This window comes from Oncorhynchus mykiss, chromosome 5, assembly GCF_057628025.1.
Source record: "Oncorhynchus mykiss isolate SJ-2025 chromosome 5, ASM5762802v1, whole genome shotgun sequence".
Classification (NCBI taxonomy): domain Eukaryota; kingdom Metazoa; phylum Chordata; class Actinopteri; order Salmoniformes; family Salmonidae; genus Oncorhynchus; species Oncorhynchus mykiss.
In genome coordinates, this window is record NC_143026.1 from 87,919,596 (window position 1) to 87,935,000 (window position 15,405).

Here is a 15,405-nt window from a genome sequence, read left to right on the forward strand (position 1 = left end):
ACAGTGATAATCAGGAGGGTTGTAATGACAGTAATAATCAGGAGGGTTGTAATGACAGTAATAATCAGGAGGGTTGTAATGACAGTAATAATCAGGAGGGTTGTAATGACAGTGATAATCAGGAGGGTTGTAATGACAGTAATAATCAGGAGGGTTGTAATGACAGTAATAATCAGGAGGGTTGTAATGACAGGAGGGTTGTAATGACAGTAAGTCATATGTAAGGACATATGTCAGAGAGACATAAAACCTTGCTTATTAACTTTCTAACCTGCGTTGGGTAGAGGGGATGGGAGCTATGAATCACCTCTGACTGAACAAGGGGCCTGAGGAGGCCAATAGGGGCCACTGGCCACATGGTCCTCAGCTGCCAGGCTGAAACACACACATGTGGAATGGACCAGAGTGTGTCTACAGACCTCGTGTCAGCCGAGGACAGAAAGTGGTGTGATCATATGAGCTGGTTGATGAAAAGAGAGAAAGTCTACATCTCAATTATCCACCCTTCTCTCAAAGTGTACACTTACACACGCCCCATCTTGGATTTAACAATTGTGGAAACTCCCTCCAGCTAAAGCTTACACCACTGATGGGGAGTGTGCAAGTGCACACTTTGAGAGAAGTTTGGAGAATCAGGACACAGCCTCAGTTGCCCTATTTATCCTCAATGTGTGCCATACGGTCACTGAGATATAGCTTCACTGTCTGCCATACGGTCACTGAGATTTGCTTCACTGTCTGCCATACGGTCACTGAGATATAGCTTCACTGTCTGCCATACGGTCACTGAGATATAGCTTCACTGTCTGCCATTCGGTCACTGAGATATAGCTTCACTGTCTGCCATACGGTCACTGAGATATAGCTTCACTGTCTGCCATATGGTCACTGAGATTTAGCCTCACTTTCTGCCATACGTTCACTGACATATAGCCTCACTGTCCGCACAAAGTGAGGACTATGTAGAAAAGGTTTGACGAGATCAGTGTGGAAGAACTTGACTGGCCTGCACAGAGCCCTGACCTCAACCCCATCGAAAACCTTTGGGATGAATTGGCATGCCGACTGTGAACCAGGCCTCATCGCCCAACATCAGTGCCCGACCTCACTAATGCTCTAGTGGGTGAATGGAAGAAAGTCCCCCCAGCAATGTTCCAACATCTAGTGGGAAGCCTTCCCAGCAAAGTGGAGGCTGTTATAGCAGCAAAGGGGGGACCAACTCCATATTAATGCCCATAATCATGGAATGAGATGTTTGATGAGCATGTATCCACATACTTTTGGTCATGTAGTTAATATTTTTTAATTCCCATAAAACTGTTTCAAAAAGGCATAAAAGAAACAACCAATGTCAGTGGAGGGCCAGTAGGAGGCACATTTCCATTGGTCTAAAAAATGATTGGGGACATTGCCCTGTGATGGGTGCCGTCTTTCGGGGGGGTCTTTAAACGGGTGTCCTGACTCACTGTGGTTACTAAAGATCCCATGGCACTTATCGTAAGAGTAGGGGTGTTAACCCCGGTGTCCTGGATAAATTCCCAATCTGGCTCTCATACCATCATGGCCACCTAATCACCCCCAGCTTCCAATTGGCACATTCATCACCCCTCCTTTCCCCTGTCACTATTCCCCAGGTCGTTGCTGTAAATGGCAATGTGTTCTCAGTCAACTTACCTGGTAAAATAAGGGTTAAAATAAAGAGAGAGAGAGAGAGAGAGAGAGAGAGAGAGAGAGAGAGAGAGAGAGAGATGGAGAATATGATGACAACATGTGCTTTATAGCTCAAAATAATGTATTTACAAAACAGTGAACAAATATTTCAAACTGTTTATGATAGAGGGGTTTGGATTGTTTCTCCATGCATGTTTTTAACTGCCTCTGAGAGTTGCAGTGCTCCGTATGGCTGCCTCCATACGTATGGCTGCCTCCAGCCATTTACTGTAGCATTCTGAGAGAAGTCACTGACTGCACAAACAGACTTTGTCTGACCTGACCTGTACAGCAGAGAAAGAGTCTGCATTCATTTGATCCCAACACAGTATAACAAATCATAACTCTCATAGCGGACTAAATAAATATAACATGAGACTATAGCTCTAGCATTTACGTTTCCTTACAACTGTGACCAGACAAAACTACATGGCTGCGATGCTAGGCTAACCGTGGCGCTAGTCCGGTGTCTATGTGCCAGGGCTATGCTATGTGTAGTGGTACCTCGTCTGCCAGTGACGTGTGACTCATATCTGAACACGTTTGATAGGATGAGCACTCCACCACTCTCCTCTTCAGAGGTCAAGATCTCTCACAGTCAGGCACCATATAGAGAGCTGTCTAAGCACACACTCCTGAGATGACAGTTTGTGTGTGTGTGAGTGTGTGTGTGTGTGTGTGTGTGTGTGTGTGTGTGTAAACCTGTCTGTCTGTCTGTTTGTCTGTCTGTCTGTCTGTCTGCCTGCCTGTAAACTCACTCCTTCCCATGAGGCAAAATGTTTGGGACCATGACAAAGGTCACAAAATGTCACATCCCAGTATACCACACTCTGATTGGCTGAAGAGGCTGAGGGGAAAATTACTTTTGGAAGGGTCTGTCTGCACACTCCCCTGACTGCCTTAATTATAGATAATAGAGCTGGAAAAGAGGAGAGAGGAGGAGAGAGGAGGAAAGCGATGTCCTGCCAATGTTTGTACAACAAGCCCATTCTTCCCCTAATTGTCTTGTGTGGAGTGTTGTAGTGATTGGCAACCCAATCCCTCTGAAACCAAAACCTAGCCTGGTTCATGACGTTTCTTTAATATCACCAGATTGCTAAATTGTTCCCATCATCACCACTCTCTTTATTACTGTGGCGTTGTTTGGACCCGTGTCTGAGAGGGGGGAAATTACCCAGCTGGAAATGAAAGGGTGCAGAAGATTTATTCCGAGGTGCTTCTCTCCACAGGAATAAAACACCTAATCAGCCCCAGACCCACTGCTAGTTCTAACACACACACACACACACACACACACACACACACACACACACACACACACACACACACACACACACACACACACACACACACACACACACACACACACACACACACACACACACACACACGTACACTCACACAGACACATGTCAAACCCACCCAAATCCCCCTGCTTCAGAAGCATCCTACCTCTGTGTGTGCTACTGTTAGTGAGTCATTGGTTAATACAGTCTAATACTGCCATATAAATTCTGCTTGCCTGGCCCACACAGCAGTAGACAGACTAGAAACCTGACCTGGAGCACAGCTAACATAACATGGGAGTGATGCCGAGCTGCCTGGCCCTGCACTCCACTGTAGCCAGCTCTGGCAAAGGTGAAGCTCTGAATCCATATTATAAGCAAAAGAGCTGCTAAGAGAGAGTGTGTGTGTGTGTGTGTGTGTGTGTGTGTGTAAGCTATGATTGAAACTCATACAATCAAGATCAGCCAAACACATTAGAAGCACACTAAGTTTACAATCTCTTTGTACTCTCACTATAATATTCCATGTTATAAACTGGGTGGTTCGAGCCCTGAATGCTGATTGGCTGACAGCCATGGTATATCAGACCATATACGACAGATATGACAAAACATGTATTTTTACTGCTCTAATTATGTTGGTAACCAGTTTATAATAGCAATAAGGTACCTCGGGGGTTCCTGGTATATGGCTAATATACCATGGCTAATGGCTGTATCCAGGCACTCAGCGTTGCCTCGTGCAAAAACAGCCCTTAGCCGTGGTATATTGGCCATATACCACACCCCCTTATTGCGTAACTGTAACCGTGTGGGTGATACAGAGCTGTTATAATATCTGTCTTCCTCACCACACCAGTGTCATACTGTACTGTACAGTCTATCGCCTGCCAACTCCGCCTCACTACAAGGTGTGGAAAACCCAGTGACATACATAAATATATACACTGAGTGTACAAAACATTAAGAACACCTTCCTAATATTTAGTTGCTCAGAACAGCCTTGTCGGGGCATGGACTCTACAAGGTGTCGAAAGCATTCCATAGGGATGCTGGTCCATGTTGACTCCAAAGTGTTTCCACAGTTGTGTCAAGTTGTCTTTTGAGTGGTGAACCATTCTTGACACACACGGGAAACTGTTGAGCGTGAAAAATCCAGCAGCGTTGCAGTTCTTGACACAAAACGGTGCACCTGATACCTACTACCATGTCCCGTTCAAAGGCACTTCAATCTTTTGTCTTGCCAGTTCAACCTCTGAATGACACACATACACAATCCATGTCTCAATTATCTCAAGGCTTAAACATCCTTCTATAACGTGTTTCCTCCCCTTCATCTAAAGCGATTTGATTGGATTGAACAGGTGACATCAATAAGGGATCATAGCTTTCACCTGGACTCACCTGGTCAGTCTATGTCATGGAAAGAGCAGGTGTTCATAATGTTGTTTGGTACACTCAGTCTATTGGAAAACCCCAGGAAGTAATCTCAGGTTTATGTAGCTGTAAACTAACATCAGACAACCACAATATGAATCTATTTCACAATGATGACATTGTTCCAGTGGAGCATGCAGAGAGACCCGGCTGCTTTCATAGGACCTGAATGCTGTGTGCTCGACGAATCAAAACCAACCCTGCCTCTAGACACAACACTGGCCAATCAGCATCCTTCCATCAGATAACAGAGACATATGTTAGCTAGCTAGCCACTGTGTTGTAGGCTAAAAATAGTGGAGTGGAGGGATGCTGAGATACAAACAGTACAGGACTCCTTCTGCAGTGGCATGAATACAATCTTAGCCTCTGTGTTGAAGGAATAGTGGAGTTGAACAGCTGATATACATAAACAAACAACACAGGATTCCAGTGTTGTTGGTCCTGGGCCAGAGTGTATGGAGTACAACATTGACATAACTGGCCAAATAATCAGCATCACAGCTAATGCCGTAACAAGTCCACCCATTGGTTGGTCTTATCGTCATCACAGTAACAAATCCACCTATTGGTTGGTCTTATCGTCATCACAGTAACAAATCCACCTATTGGTTGGTCTTATCGTCATCACAGTAACAAATCCACCTATTGGTTGGTCTTATCGTCATCACAGTAACAAATCCACCCATTGGTTGGTCTTATCGTCATCACAGTAACAAATCCACCTATTGGTTGGTCTTATCGTCATCACAGTAACAAGTCCACCCATTGGTTGGTCTTATGGTCAACACAGTAACAAGTCCACCCACTGGTTCTTCTTAATCCCAAGCACATCTCTATCTGGGAGGTCACAACGGTACCCTTCTAAAAGGTTTATCTTTGTTTGTTTGTTTTAACTGTCTGTCTGTCTGTCTGTCTGTGTACACCACTGTGTGTGTGTGTCATAGTTTTTTGTGTACTTCATTTTGTGTCTGTGTGTACACCATTGTGTTTGTGTGTACATCATTGTGTTTGTGTGTACACCATTGTGTTTTTGTGTGTACATCATTGTGTTTGTGTGTACATCATTGTGTTTGTGTGCACATCATTATGTTTGTGTGTACATCATTGTGTTTGTGTGTACATCATTGTGTGTTTGTGTGTACATTATTGTGTTTGTGTGTACACCATTGTGTTTGTGTGTACACCATTGTGTTTTTGTGTGTACATCATAGTGTTTGTGTGTACATCATTGTGTTTGTGTGTACATCATTGTGTTTGTGTGTACACCATTGTGTATTTGTGTACATCATTGTGTTTGTGTGTACATCATTGTGTTTGTGTGTACACCATTGTGTGTTTGTGAGTACATCATTGTGTTTGTGTGTACATCATTGTGTTTGTGTGTACACCATTGTGTTTGTGTGTACACCATTGTGTTTGTGTGTACATCATTGCGTTTGTGTGTACACCATTGTGTTTTTGTGTGTACATCGTGTTTGTGTGTACATCATTGTGTTTGTGTGTACATCATTGTGTTTGTGTGTACACCATTGTGTGTTTGTGAGTACATCATTGTGTTTGTGTGTACATCATTGTGTTTGTGTGTACATCATTGTGTTTGTGTGTACATCATTGTGTTTGTGTGTACATCATTGTGTTTGTGTGTACACCATTGTGTTTGTGTGTACACCATTGTGTTTGTGTGTACATTATTGTGTTTGTGTGTACATCATTGTGTTTGTGTGTACACCATTGTGTTTGTGAGTACATCATTGTGTTTGTGTGTTTGTGTGTACATCATTGTGTTTGTGTGTACATCATTGTGTTTGTGTGTACATCATTGTGTTTGTGTGTACATCATTGTGTTTGCTGTCTGTTAGACATGTTATCTCTCACCTGAGCTGTTCCAAGTGGAGGGGGCCACAACACTGGGGTCGTGGGGGAAATCAGACCCTGAAGATAGGAGACAGAGGAGACATCACTCTTACTGGGTTGTGCCACCATCAAGACATACACATTGACAGGGAGAAAAGTGGGGTTTTACATTTAAGAAGAAAATATCAAATGAGTAATGACAGTTCATCTATGAGTAATAATAATAATAATAATGACGATGATGTTATTACTGAAGACCTGAGGGCAGTAGTATCAGACAGGTAACATCATGGAGTTATTAATACCTGACCACAGCAGCTCTCCTCTCTGCCTGCATCCTAAATGGCACTATTTTCCCTACATAGTGCACTACTTTTGACCAGGGCCCTTTTCAAAAGTAGTGCGCTACTGTGTATAGGGAATAGGGTGCCATTTGTGATGCAACCTCTGTTTCATAACCAGAGATGAGACAGGCAGAAGGAACTATTCACATCTGTCCAATCTAATATCTCTGCACGCAACACAGTTGGAGGCTGGAGCTGTGTAGGGGTAGAAACTATTATAATGAGTCTCCCTCTGACCGACTGGTGAGACTCTGTCAACAAATTCACAACCTGTATCTCTCTGATTCTCTCTGTCCAAGTTCTTCTCTCTCTCTCGTTTTCTCCTTCTCTCTGTGTCTCTCTGTGAAGTAGCTAGTTCCCATGCACAGCAATGCCTGAGTGAGTGTGTTTAATGGGGCAGGCTCCCACAGCCTCTCTGCAGGTTGCTGTGCTTGTTTAACATTACGAATGGACAGAGTGCTGACAGACAGAGAGACAGACAGACATGGGCCTTCTCTGTCACAGACGTAGGCTCTACTGTAGGTAGCCTTACTGGAGCCACCCCCCACCCCTGCTCACCGGAACCTTTCAAACTGACCCAAAGTGTCATGGCAGTGAGAGGGGCGTGGCAGTGAGAGGGGCGTGGCAGTGAGAGAGCTGTGGCAGTAAGAGGGCCATGGCAGTGAGAGGGCCATGGCAGTAAGAGGGCCATGGCAGTGAGAGGGGCGTGGCAGTGAGAGGGCCATGGCAGTAAGAGGGGCGTGGCAGTGAGAGGGCCGTGGCTGTGAGAGGGCCGTGGCGGTGAGAGGTGCGTGGCAGTGAGAGGGCCGTGGCAGTGAGAGGGCCGTGGCAGTGAGAGGGGCGTGGCAGTGAGAGGGCCATGGCAGTGAGAGGGCCGTGGCAGTGAGAGGGGCGTGGCAGTGATAGCCATGGCAGTGAGAGGGGCGTGGCAGTGAGAGGGCAATGGCAGTGAGAGGGGCGTGGCAGTGATAGGGCTGTGGCAGTAAGAGTGGCGTGGCAGTAAGAGGGGCGTAGCAGAGAGTGAGGCAGTAGTAGACTAGAGGACCTGTGAGAGCTGTGGTGAGAGGGGCGTGGCAGTAAGAGGGGCGTGGCAGTAAGAGGGCCATGGCAGTGAGAGGGCCATGGCAGTAAGAGGGCCATGGCAGTCAGAGGGGTGTGGCAGTGAGAGGGCCATGGCAGTAAGAGGGGCGTGGCAGTGAGAGGGCCATGGCTGTGAGAGGGCCGTGGCAGTGAGAGGTGCGTGGCAGTGAGAGGGCCGTGGCAGTGAGAGGGCCGTGGCAGTGAGAGGGGCGTGGCAGTGAGAGGGCCATGGCAGTGAGAGGGCCATGGCAGTGAGAGGAGCGTGGCAGTGAGAGCCATGGCAGTGAGAGGGGCGTGGCAGTGAGAGGGGCGTGGCAGTGAGAGGGCCATAGCAGTGAGAGGTGCGTGGCAGTAAGAGGGCCATGGCAGTGAGAGGGCCGTGGCAGTGAGAAGGCCACGGCAGTGAGAAGGCCACGGCAGTGAGAGGGGCGTGGCAGTGAGAGGGGCGTGGCAGTGAGAGGGCCATGGCAGTGAGAGGGCCATGGCAGTGAGAGGGGCGTGGCAGTAAGAGGAGCATGGCAGTAAGAGGGGTGTGGCAGTAAGAGGGGCATGGCAGTGAGAGGGGCGTGGCATTAAGAGGAGCATGGCAGTAAGAGGAGCATGGCAGTAAGAGGAGCATGGCAGTAAGAGGGGCGTGGCAGTGAGAGGGGCGTGGCAGTGAGAGGAGCATGGCAGTAAGAGGGGTGTGGCAGTAAGAGGAGCATGGCAGTGAGAGGGGCGTGGCAGTAAGAGGGGCGTGGCAGTAAGAGGGCCGTGGCAGTGAGAAGGCCATGGCAGTGAGAAGGCCATGGCAGTAAGAGGGGCGTGGCAGTAAGAGGGCCGTGGCAGTGAGAAGGCCATGGCAGTGAGAGGGGCGTAGCAAAGAGTGAGGCAGTAGTAGACTAGAGGACCTGTGAGAGCTGTGGTGGAATGGACTGGGAGGTGTTAATTGGGTGATAATCTGCGGTTCAACGCGTGGCGTGTTGGGAGGGAGTAACGAGCGCGGTGCAGCTCAGAGTAGTGTCAGGAATCTAGCCTGGGTTAATGAGGCTGAATGGTGTAGGCCAGCTGCACCTGTCACTGTGGCAGCCAGACAGGCAGGCTGATGAGGCTCTGCTCTTACATTAACATGGCTGTAAACAACATGCTGGTATTATAATCAAGTGTATTTCATAACATAACAATTAGTGTTGGTGGAATGTTTTGGCACACTGATTCATACTTGTGGGTGATGTTGATGATGACACTGCTGAATGTGGCTGTGGAACTCTAGAGAGGGTTCTATTTCCTCTAGGCTGTGGAACTCTAGGGAGGGTTCTATTTCCTCTAGGCTGTGGAACTCTAGGCTAGGGAGGGTTCTATTTCCTCTAGGCTGTGGAACTCTAGGGAGGGTTCTATTTACTCTAGGCTGTGGAACTCTAGGGAGGGTTATATTTCCTGGCTGTGGCTGAGACCTCAATCTAAACTACAAACAGTCTCATGAGCTATAACGTAGCCTAGTTTTTATGATGTAATCATAGTAAGAAAAACACAGGAGGTGGAAATGGGAGAGAGGAGAGAAGAAAGGAGAGGGAAAAAAGGAAATAGGAGAGAGAAGTGTGACGGCCCGCTGGCTCTCCTAACACAATGAAGCCATTGAAGTGGAGCCAGGAGAGGACCCTACAGAGGAAGTGGAGCCAGGTGAGGACCCTACAGAGGAAGTGGAGCCAGGTGAGGACCCTACAGAGGAAGTGGAGTCAGTTGAGGACCCTACAGAGGAAGTGGAGCAAGGTGAGGACCCTACAGAGTAAGTGGAGCCAGGTGAGGACCCTACAGAGGAAGTGGAGCCAGGTAAGGACCCTACAGAGGAAGTGGAGCCAGGTGAGGACCCTATAGAGGAAGTGGCTAGTTGAGGACCCTACAGAGGAAATAGAGCCAGGTGAGGACCCTACAAATGAAGTGGAGCCATGTGAGGACCTTACAGAGGAAGCGGAGGAAGGTGAAGACCCTACAGAGGAAGTGGAGCCAGCTGAGGACCCTATAGAGGAAGTGGAGCCAGTTGAGGACCATAAAGAGGAAGTGGAGTCAGTTGAGGACCCTACAGAGGAAGTAGAGCCCGGTGAGGACCCTACAGAGGAAGTGGAGCCAGGTGAGGACCCTACAGAGGAAGTGGAGCCAGGTGAGGACCCTACAGAGGAAGTGGAGTCAGTTGAGGACCCTACAGAGGAAGTGGAGCCAGGTGAGGACCCTACAGAGGAAGTGGAGCCAGGTGAGGACCCTACAGAGGAAGTGGAGCCAGGTGAGGACCTTACAGAAGAAGCGGAGGAAGGTGAAGACCCTACAGAGGAAGTGGAGCCAGCTGAGGACCCTATAGAGGAAGTGGAGCCAGTTGAGGACCATAAAGAGGAAGTGGAGTCAGTTGAGGACCCTACAGAGGAAGTGGAGTCAGGTGGGGACACTACAGAGGAAGTAGAGCCCGTTGAGGACCCTACAGAGGAAGTGGAGCCAGGTGAGGACCCTACAGAGGAAGTGGAGCCAGGTGAGGACCCTACAGGGGAAGTGGAGTCAGTTGAGGACCCTACAGAGGAAGTGGAGCCAGGTGAGGACCCTACAGAGGAAGTGGAGCCAGGTGAGGACCCTACAGAGTAAGTGGAGCCAGGTGAGGACCCTACAGAGGAAGTGGAGCCAGGTGAGGACCCTACAGAGGAAGTGGAGCCAGGTGAGGACCCTATAGAGGAAGTGGCTAGTTGAGGACCCTACAGAGGAAATAGAGCCAGGTGAGGACCCTACAAATGAAGTGGAGCCATGTGAGGACCTTACAGAGGAAGCGGAGGAAGGTGAAGACCCTACAGAGGAAGTGGAGCCAGCTGAGGACCCTATAGAGGAAGTGGAGCCAGTTGAGGACCATAAAGAGGAAGTGGAGTCATTTGAGGACCCTACAGAGGAAGTGGAGTCAGGTGGGGACACTACAGAGGAAGTAGAGCCCGGTGAGGACCCTACAGAGGAAGTGGAGTCAGGTGAGGACCCTACAGAGGAAGTGGATCCATGTGAGGACCTTACAGAGGAGGTGGAGTCAGGTGGGGACCCTGCAGAGAAAGCGGAGCCTGGTGAGGACCTTACAGAGGAAGTGGAGCCAGGTGAGGACCCTACAGAGGAAGTGGAGCCTGGTGAGGACCTTACAGAGGAAGTGGAGCCTGGTGAGGACCTTACAGAGGAAGTGGAGCCAGGTGAGGACCCTACAGAGGAAGTGGAGCCAGGTGAGGACCCTACAGAGGAAGTGGAGCCAGGTGAACACCCTAAAGAGGAAATTGAGCCAGGTGAGGACCCTACAGAGGAAATTGAGCCAGGTGAGGACCCTACAGAGGAAGTGGAGTCAGGTGAGGACCCTACAGAGGAAGTGGATCCATGTGAGGACCTTACAGAGGAGGTGGAGTCAGGTGGGGACCCTGCAGAGAAAGCGGAGCCTGGTGAGGACCTTACAAAGGAAGTGGAGCCAGGTGAGGACCCTACAGAGGAAGTGGAGCCTGGTGAGGACCTTACAGAGGAAGTGGAGCCAGGTGAGGACCCTACAGAGGAAGTGGAGCCAGGTGAGGACCCTACAGAGGAAGTGGAGCCAGGTGAACACCCTACAGAGGAAATGGAGCCAGGTGAGGACCCTACAGAGGAAATGGAGCCAGGTGAGGACCCTACAGAGGAAGTGGAGTCAGGTGAGGACCCTACAGAGGAAGTGGAGCCAGGTGAGGACCCTACAGAGGAAGTGGAGCCAGGTGAGGACCCTACAGAGGAAGTGGGGCCAGGTGAGGACCCTACAGAGGAAGTGGAGCCAGGTGAGGACCCTACAGAGGAAGTGGAGCCATGTGAGGACCCTACAGAGGAAGTGGAGTCAGGTGAGGACACTACAGAGGAAGTGGAGCCAGGTGAGGACCCTATAGAGGAAGTGGAGCCAGATGAGGACCCTACAGAGGAAGTGGAGCCAGGTGAGGACCCTACAGAGGAAGTGGAGCCAGGTGAGGACCCTACAGAGGAAGTGGAGCCAGGTGAGGACCCTGCAGAGAAAGCGGAGTCAGGTGAGGACCCTACAGAGGAAGTGGAGCCAGGTGAGGACCCTACAGAGGAAGTGGAGCCAGGTGAGGACCCTACAGAGGAAGTGGAGCCAGATGAGGACCCTACAGAGGAAGTGGGGCCAGGTGAACACCCTACAGAGGAAATGGAGCCAGGTGAGGACCCTACAGAGGAAATGGAGCCAGGTGAGGACCCTACAGAGGAAGTGGAGTCAGGTGAGGACCCTACAGAGGAAGTGGAGCCAGGTGAGGACCCTACAGAGGAAGTGGAGCCAGGTGAGGACCCTACAGAGGAAGTGGGGCCAGGTGAGGACCCTACAGAGGAAGTGGAGCCAGGTGAGGACCCTACAGAGGAAGTGGAGCCATGTGAGGACCCTACAGAGGAAGTGGAGTCAGGTGAGGACACTACAGAGGAAGTGGAGCCAGGTGAGGACCCTATAGAGGAAGTGGAGCCAGATGAGGACCCTACAGAGGAAGTGAAGCCAGGTGAGGACCCTACAGAGGAAGTGGAGCCAGGTGAGGACCCTACAGAGGAAGTGGAGCCAGGTGAGGACCCTGCAGAGAAAGCGGAGTCAGGTGAGGACCCTACAGAGGAAGTGGAGCCAGGTGAGGACCCTACAGAGGAAGTGGAGCCAGGTGAGGACCCTACAGAGGAAGTGGAGCCAGATGAGGACCCTACAGAGGAAGTGGAGCCAGGTGAGGACCCTACAGAGGAAGTGGAGTCAGGTGAGGACCCTACAAAGGAAGTGGAGCCAGGTGAGGACCCTATAGGAAGTGGAGCCAGATGAGGACCCTACAGAGGAAGTGGAGCCAGGTGAGGACCCTACAGAGGAAGTGGAGCCGGGTGAGGACCCTACAGAGGAAGTGGAGCCAGGTGAGGACCCTACAGAGGAAGTGGAGCCAGGTGAGGACCCTGCAGAGAAAGCGGAGTCAGGTGAGGACCCTACAGAGGAAGTGGAGCCAGGTGAGGACCCTACAGAGGAAGTGGAGCCAGGTGAGGACCCTACAGAGGAAGTGGAGCCCGGTGAGGACCCTGCAGAGGAAGTGGACATGGAGAGAGGAGAAGAAAGGAGATAAGATGGAAGAAAGAGGAGAGGGGGTAGTTAGGTGTACTATAGAGGATTCTGTTTCAAGAACTATCCCGTCCGGTCAGTTGGTCCCGGGGAATATCAACACAGATGAGAGGCCCTGTTTTCCCTGCTCACATCTGCAAGCTAACCCAACCCGAACCCCGTCATTACACAATCAAGGAATATCTGGGAAATTGCAGGGTAATTTGGAGATTAGCATTCTAATGTTTCCCAGCAACAAAGGGTTGCTTTTATTAGAGCCATTTGTTAATGAAGGCCTAAAAATAGGGCCTGGTTAGAGCTGGTCACAGTGGCTGGTCCTGGGTCTGCAGAGATGAAACAGAAAAGAATGTCCGGTCAGGAAACAAAGGAAACAGCTGACTCTGGTTCTGTGGTTCTGTTGTTACTGCAGGGTTGGCATTGTAGAGCAGGAGCTACGTACACATACGCACACGACCTCGACATGAATATATGACTCACATACAAACATGGCGCACACACTCAAACAGGTATGCACGCACACAGAAGCATACACACACATACAGTACACACACGCAAGCACACACACACGCACACACAGACTTCTGGAATCAGATTGATTAAATTAGGGAAACGATAAGGAAAAGTTAATAGATGTGCATTCCTTTTTTTCTCAGTGGATTTGATGTGTGCTGGAAGAAGAAACAATGATATATTGTAGTGATTGAATACGGTGAAATAAACTGCAATTGTAGCACATTTGGATTTGGATGATGTGAGAGATATGAAAGATATGTTAGTTAAGCTTCCTCTTGGACTCTGCAGCAGTGATCTCTCTTCAAACAGGCTACCACCTCACATCAGAGCATCGCGTCATGTGATCTCTCTTCAAACAGGCTACCACCTCACATCAGAGCATCGCGTCATCCAGATCTCTCTTCAAACAGGCTACCACCTCACATCAGAGCATCGCGTCATGTGATCTCTCTTCAAACAGGCTACCACCTCACATCAGAGCATCGCGTCATGTGATCTCTCTTCAAACAGGCTACCACCTCACATCAGAGCATCGCGTCATGTGATCTCTCTTCAAACAGGCTACCACCTCACATCAGAGCATCGCGTCATGTGATCTCTCTTCAAACAGGCTACCACCTCACATCAGAGCATCACGTCATGTGATCTCTCTTCAAACAGGCTACCACCTCACATCAGAGCATCACGTCATGTGATCTCTCTTCAAACAGGCTACCACCTCACATCAGAGCATCACGTCATGTGATCTCTCTTCAAACAGGCTACCACCTCACATCAGAGCATCACGTCATGTGATCTCTCTTCGTGTCTGATCCCTCCAGCTGTATTTACATAATGATAATAAAATCACAAAGCGACTTGAGCTTATTCTATAAAAATATTTTCTTCAGATTTTACGCAGCTCAACTGTGAAAGCACCACATGTGATGTGGTAACAAGTGGAACAGAGGTGACTTAAACTCCGGCCAGACAGAGAGCCGGCCAAGGGCGGAATAGAGGAATACAATAAAATCCAAAATGTTCAATTTGAGCGGCGGATGCGCCTAATATTATCGTATGATTTGGGTCTCATCCCACTGGGCAAAAACTGGTTGAAACAATGTTGTTTCCACATAATTTAAATCCAAAAAGTCTATGTAATGACGTTGAATCAATGTGGGGAGACTGATTGGATTTGCAAGAAGTCATCCACATAAGTGCATTTCGGGGGGTTTTAACCTAAATCCAATGACTTGGTGAAATGTTTTGTAAATTTCACGTTGAATTCCCATTAATTGACAACTCAACCAATGGAAATCAAAACTCGATGTTGAACTGAAGTCTGTGGGATGTCCTTTATGCAGTGTGTGTATGTGTAAGTGCGCGTGTGTGAACGTGCGTGTGTGTGCGTGCGTGAGTGTGTGTGGTTGATGAATCAGCTCTCCTACATTATCATTAAGGGATCCTAGATTTCCCTTCCCTCATATTTGCTGAAGAACATAACTATTGGATTGAGGGGTATCCCATAATAGCCAAGAAAAATAACAAACCAACATCTTAACTGGCTATCAGTTTTTCAAATTAGAAGTTGGGGAGGATCTGTACTGTTGATCCGGTGTTATATTGGAATATTCCATATTTCCCCTCTCCATGTCTTTTCTCTCTGCGCTGCATGGTTCCCTGCAGGAGAGTCTAAACACTTCTCTGGAACACTAGACATGTTTTCAGGGGTGTGAGACATGTTTTCAGGGGCGTGAGACATGTTTGGAGGGGCGTGAGACATGTTTTCAGGGGTGTGAGACATGTTTTCAGGGGCGTGAGACATGTTTTCAGGGGTGTGAGACATGTTTTCAGGGGTGTGAGACATGTTTTCAGGGGCGTGAGACATGTTTGGAGGGGCGTGAGACATGTTTTCAGGGGCGTGAGACATGTTTTCAGGGGCGTGAGACATGTTTGGAGGGGCGTGAGACATGTTTGGAGGGGCGTGAGACATGTTTTCAGGGGCGTGAGACATGTTTTCAGGGGCGTGAGACATGTTTGGAGGGGCGTGAGACATGTTTGGAGGGGCGTGAGACATGTTTGGAGGGGCATGTGATACATGTTTGGA

General features: G+C 49.0%; 1 protein-coding gene across 1 annotated transcript in view; it reads right to left on the minus strand.

Moving 5' to 3' along the window:
- The window catches only part of ror1 (receptor tyrosine kinase-like orphan receptor 1), a 288,092-nt gene that overhangs the window by 117,381 nt on the left and 155,306 nt on the right, over window positions 1-15,405 (minus strand). Inside the window, exon 2 of the mRNA XM_036978628.2 lies at window positions 6,312-6,368. Within this exon, the coding sequence (XP_036834523.2) occupies window positions 6,312-6,368 (57 nt within the window). The remainder of the gene's footprint in view (window positions 1-6,311; window positions 6,369-15,405) is intronic.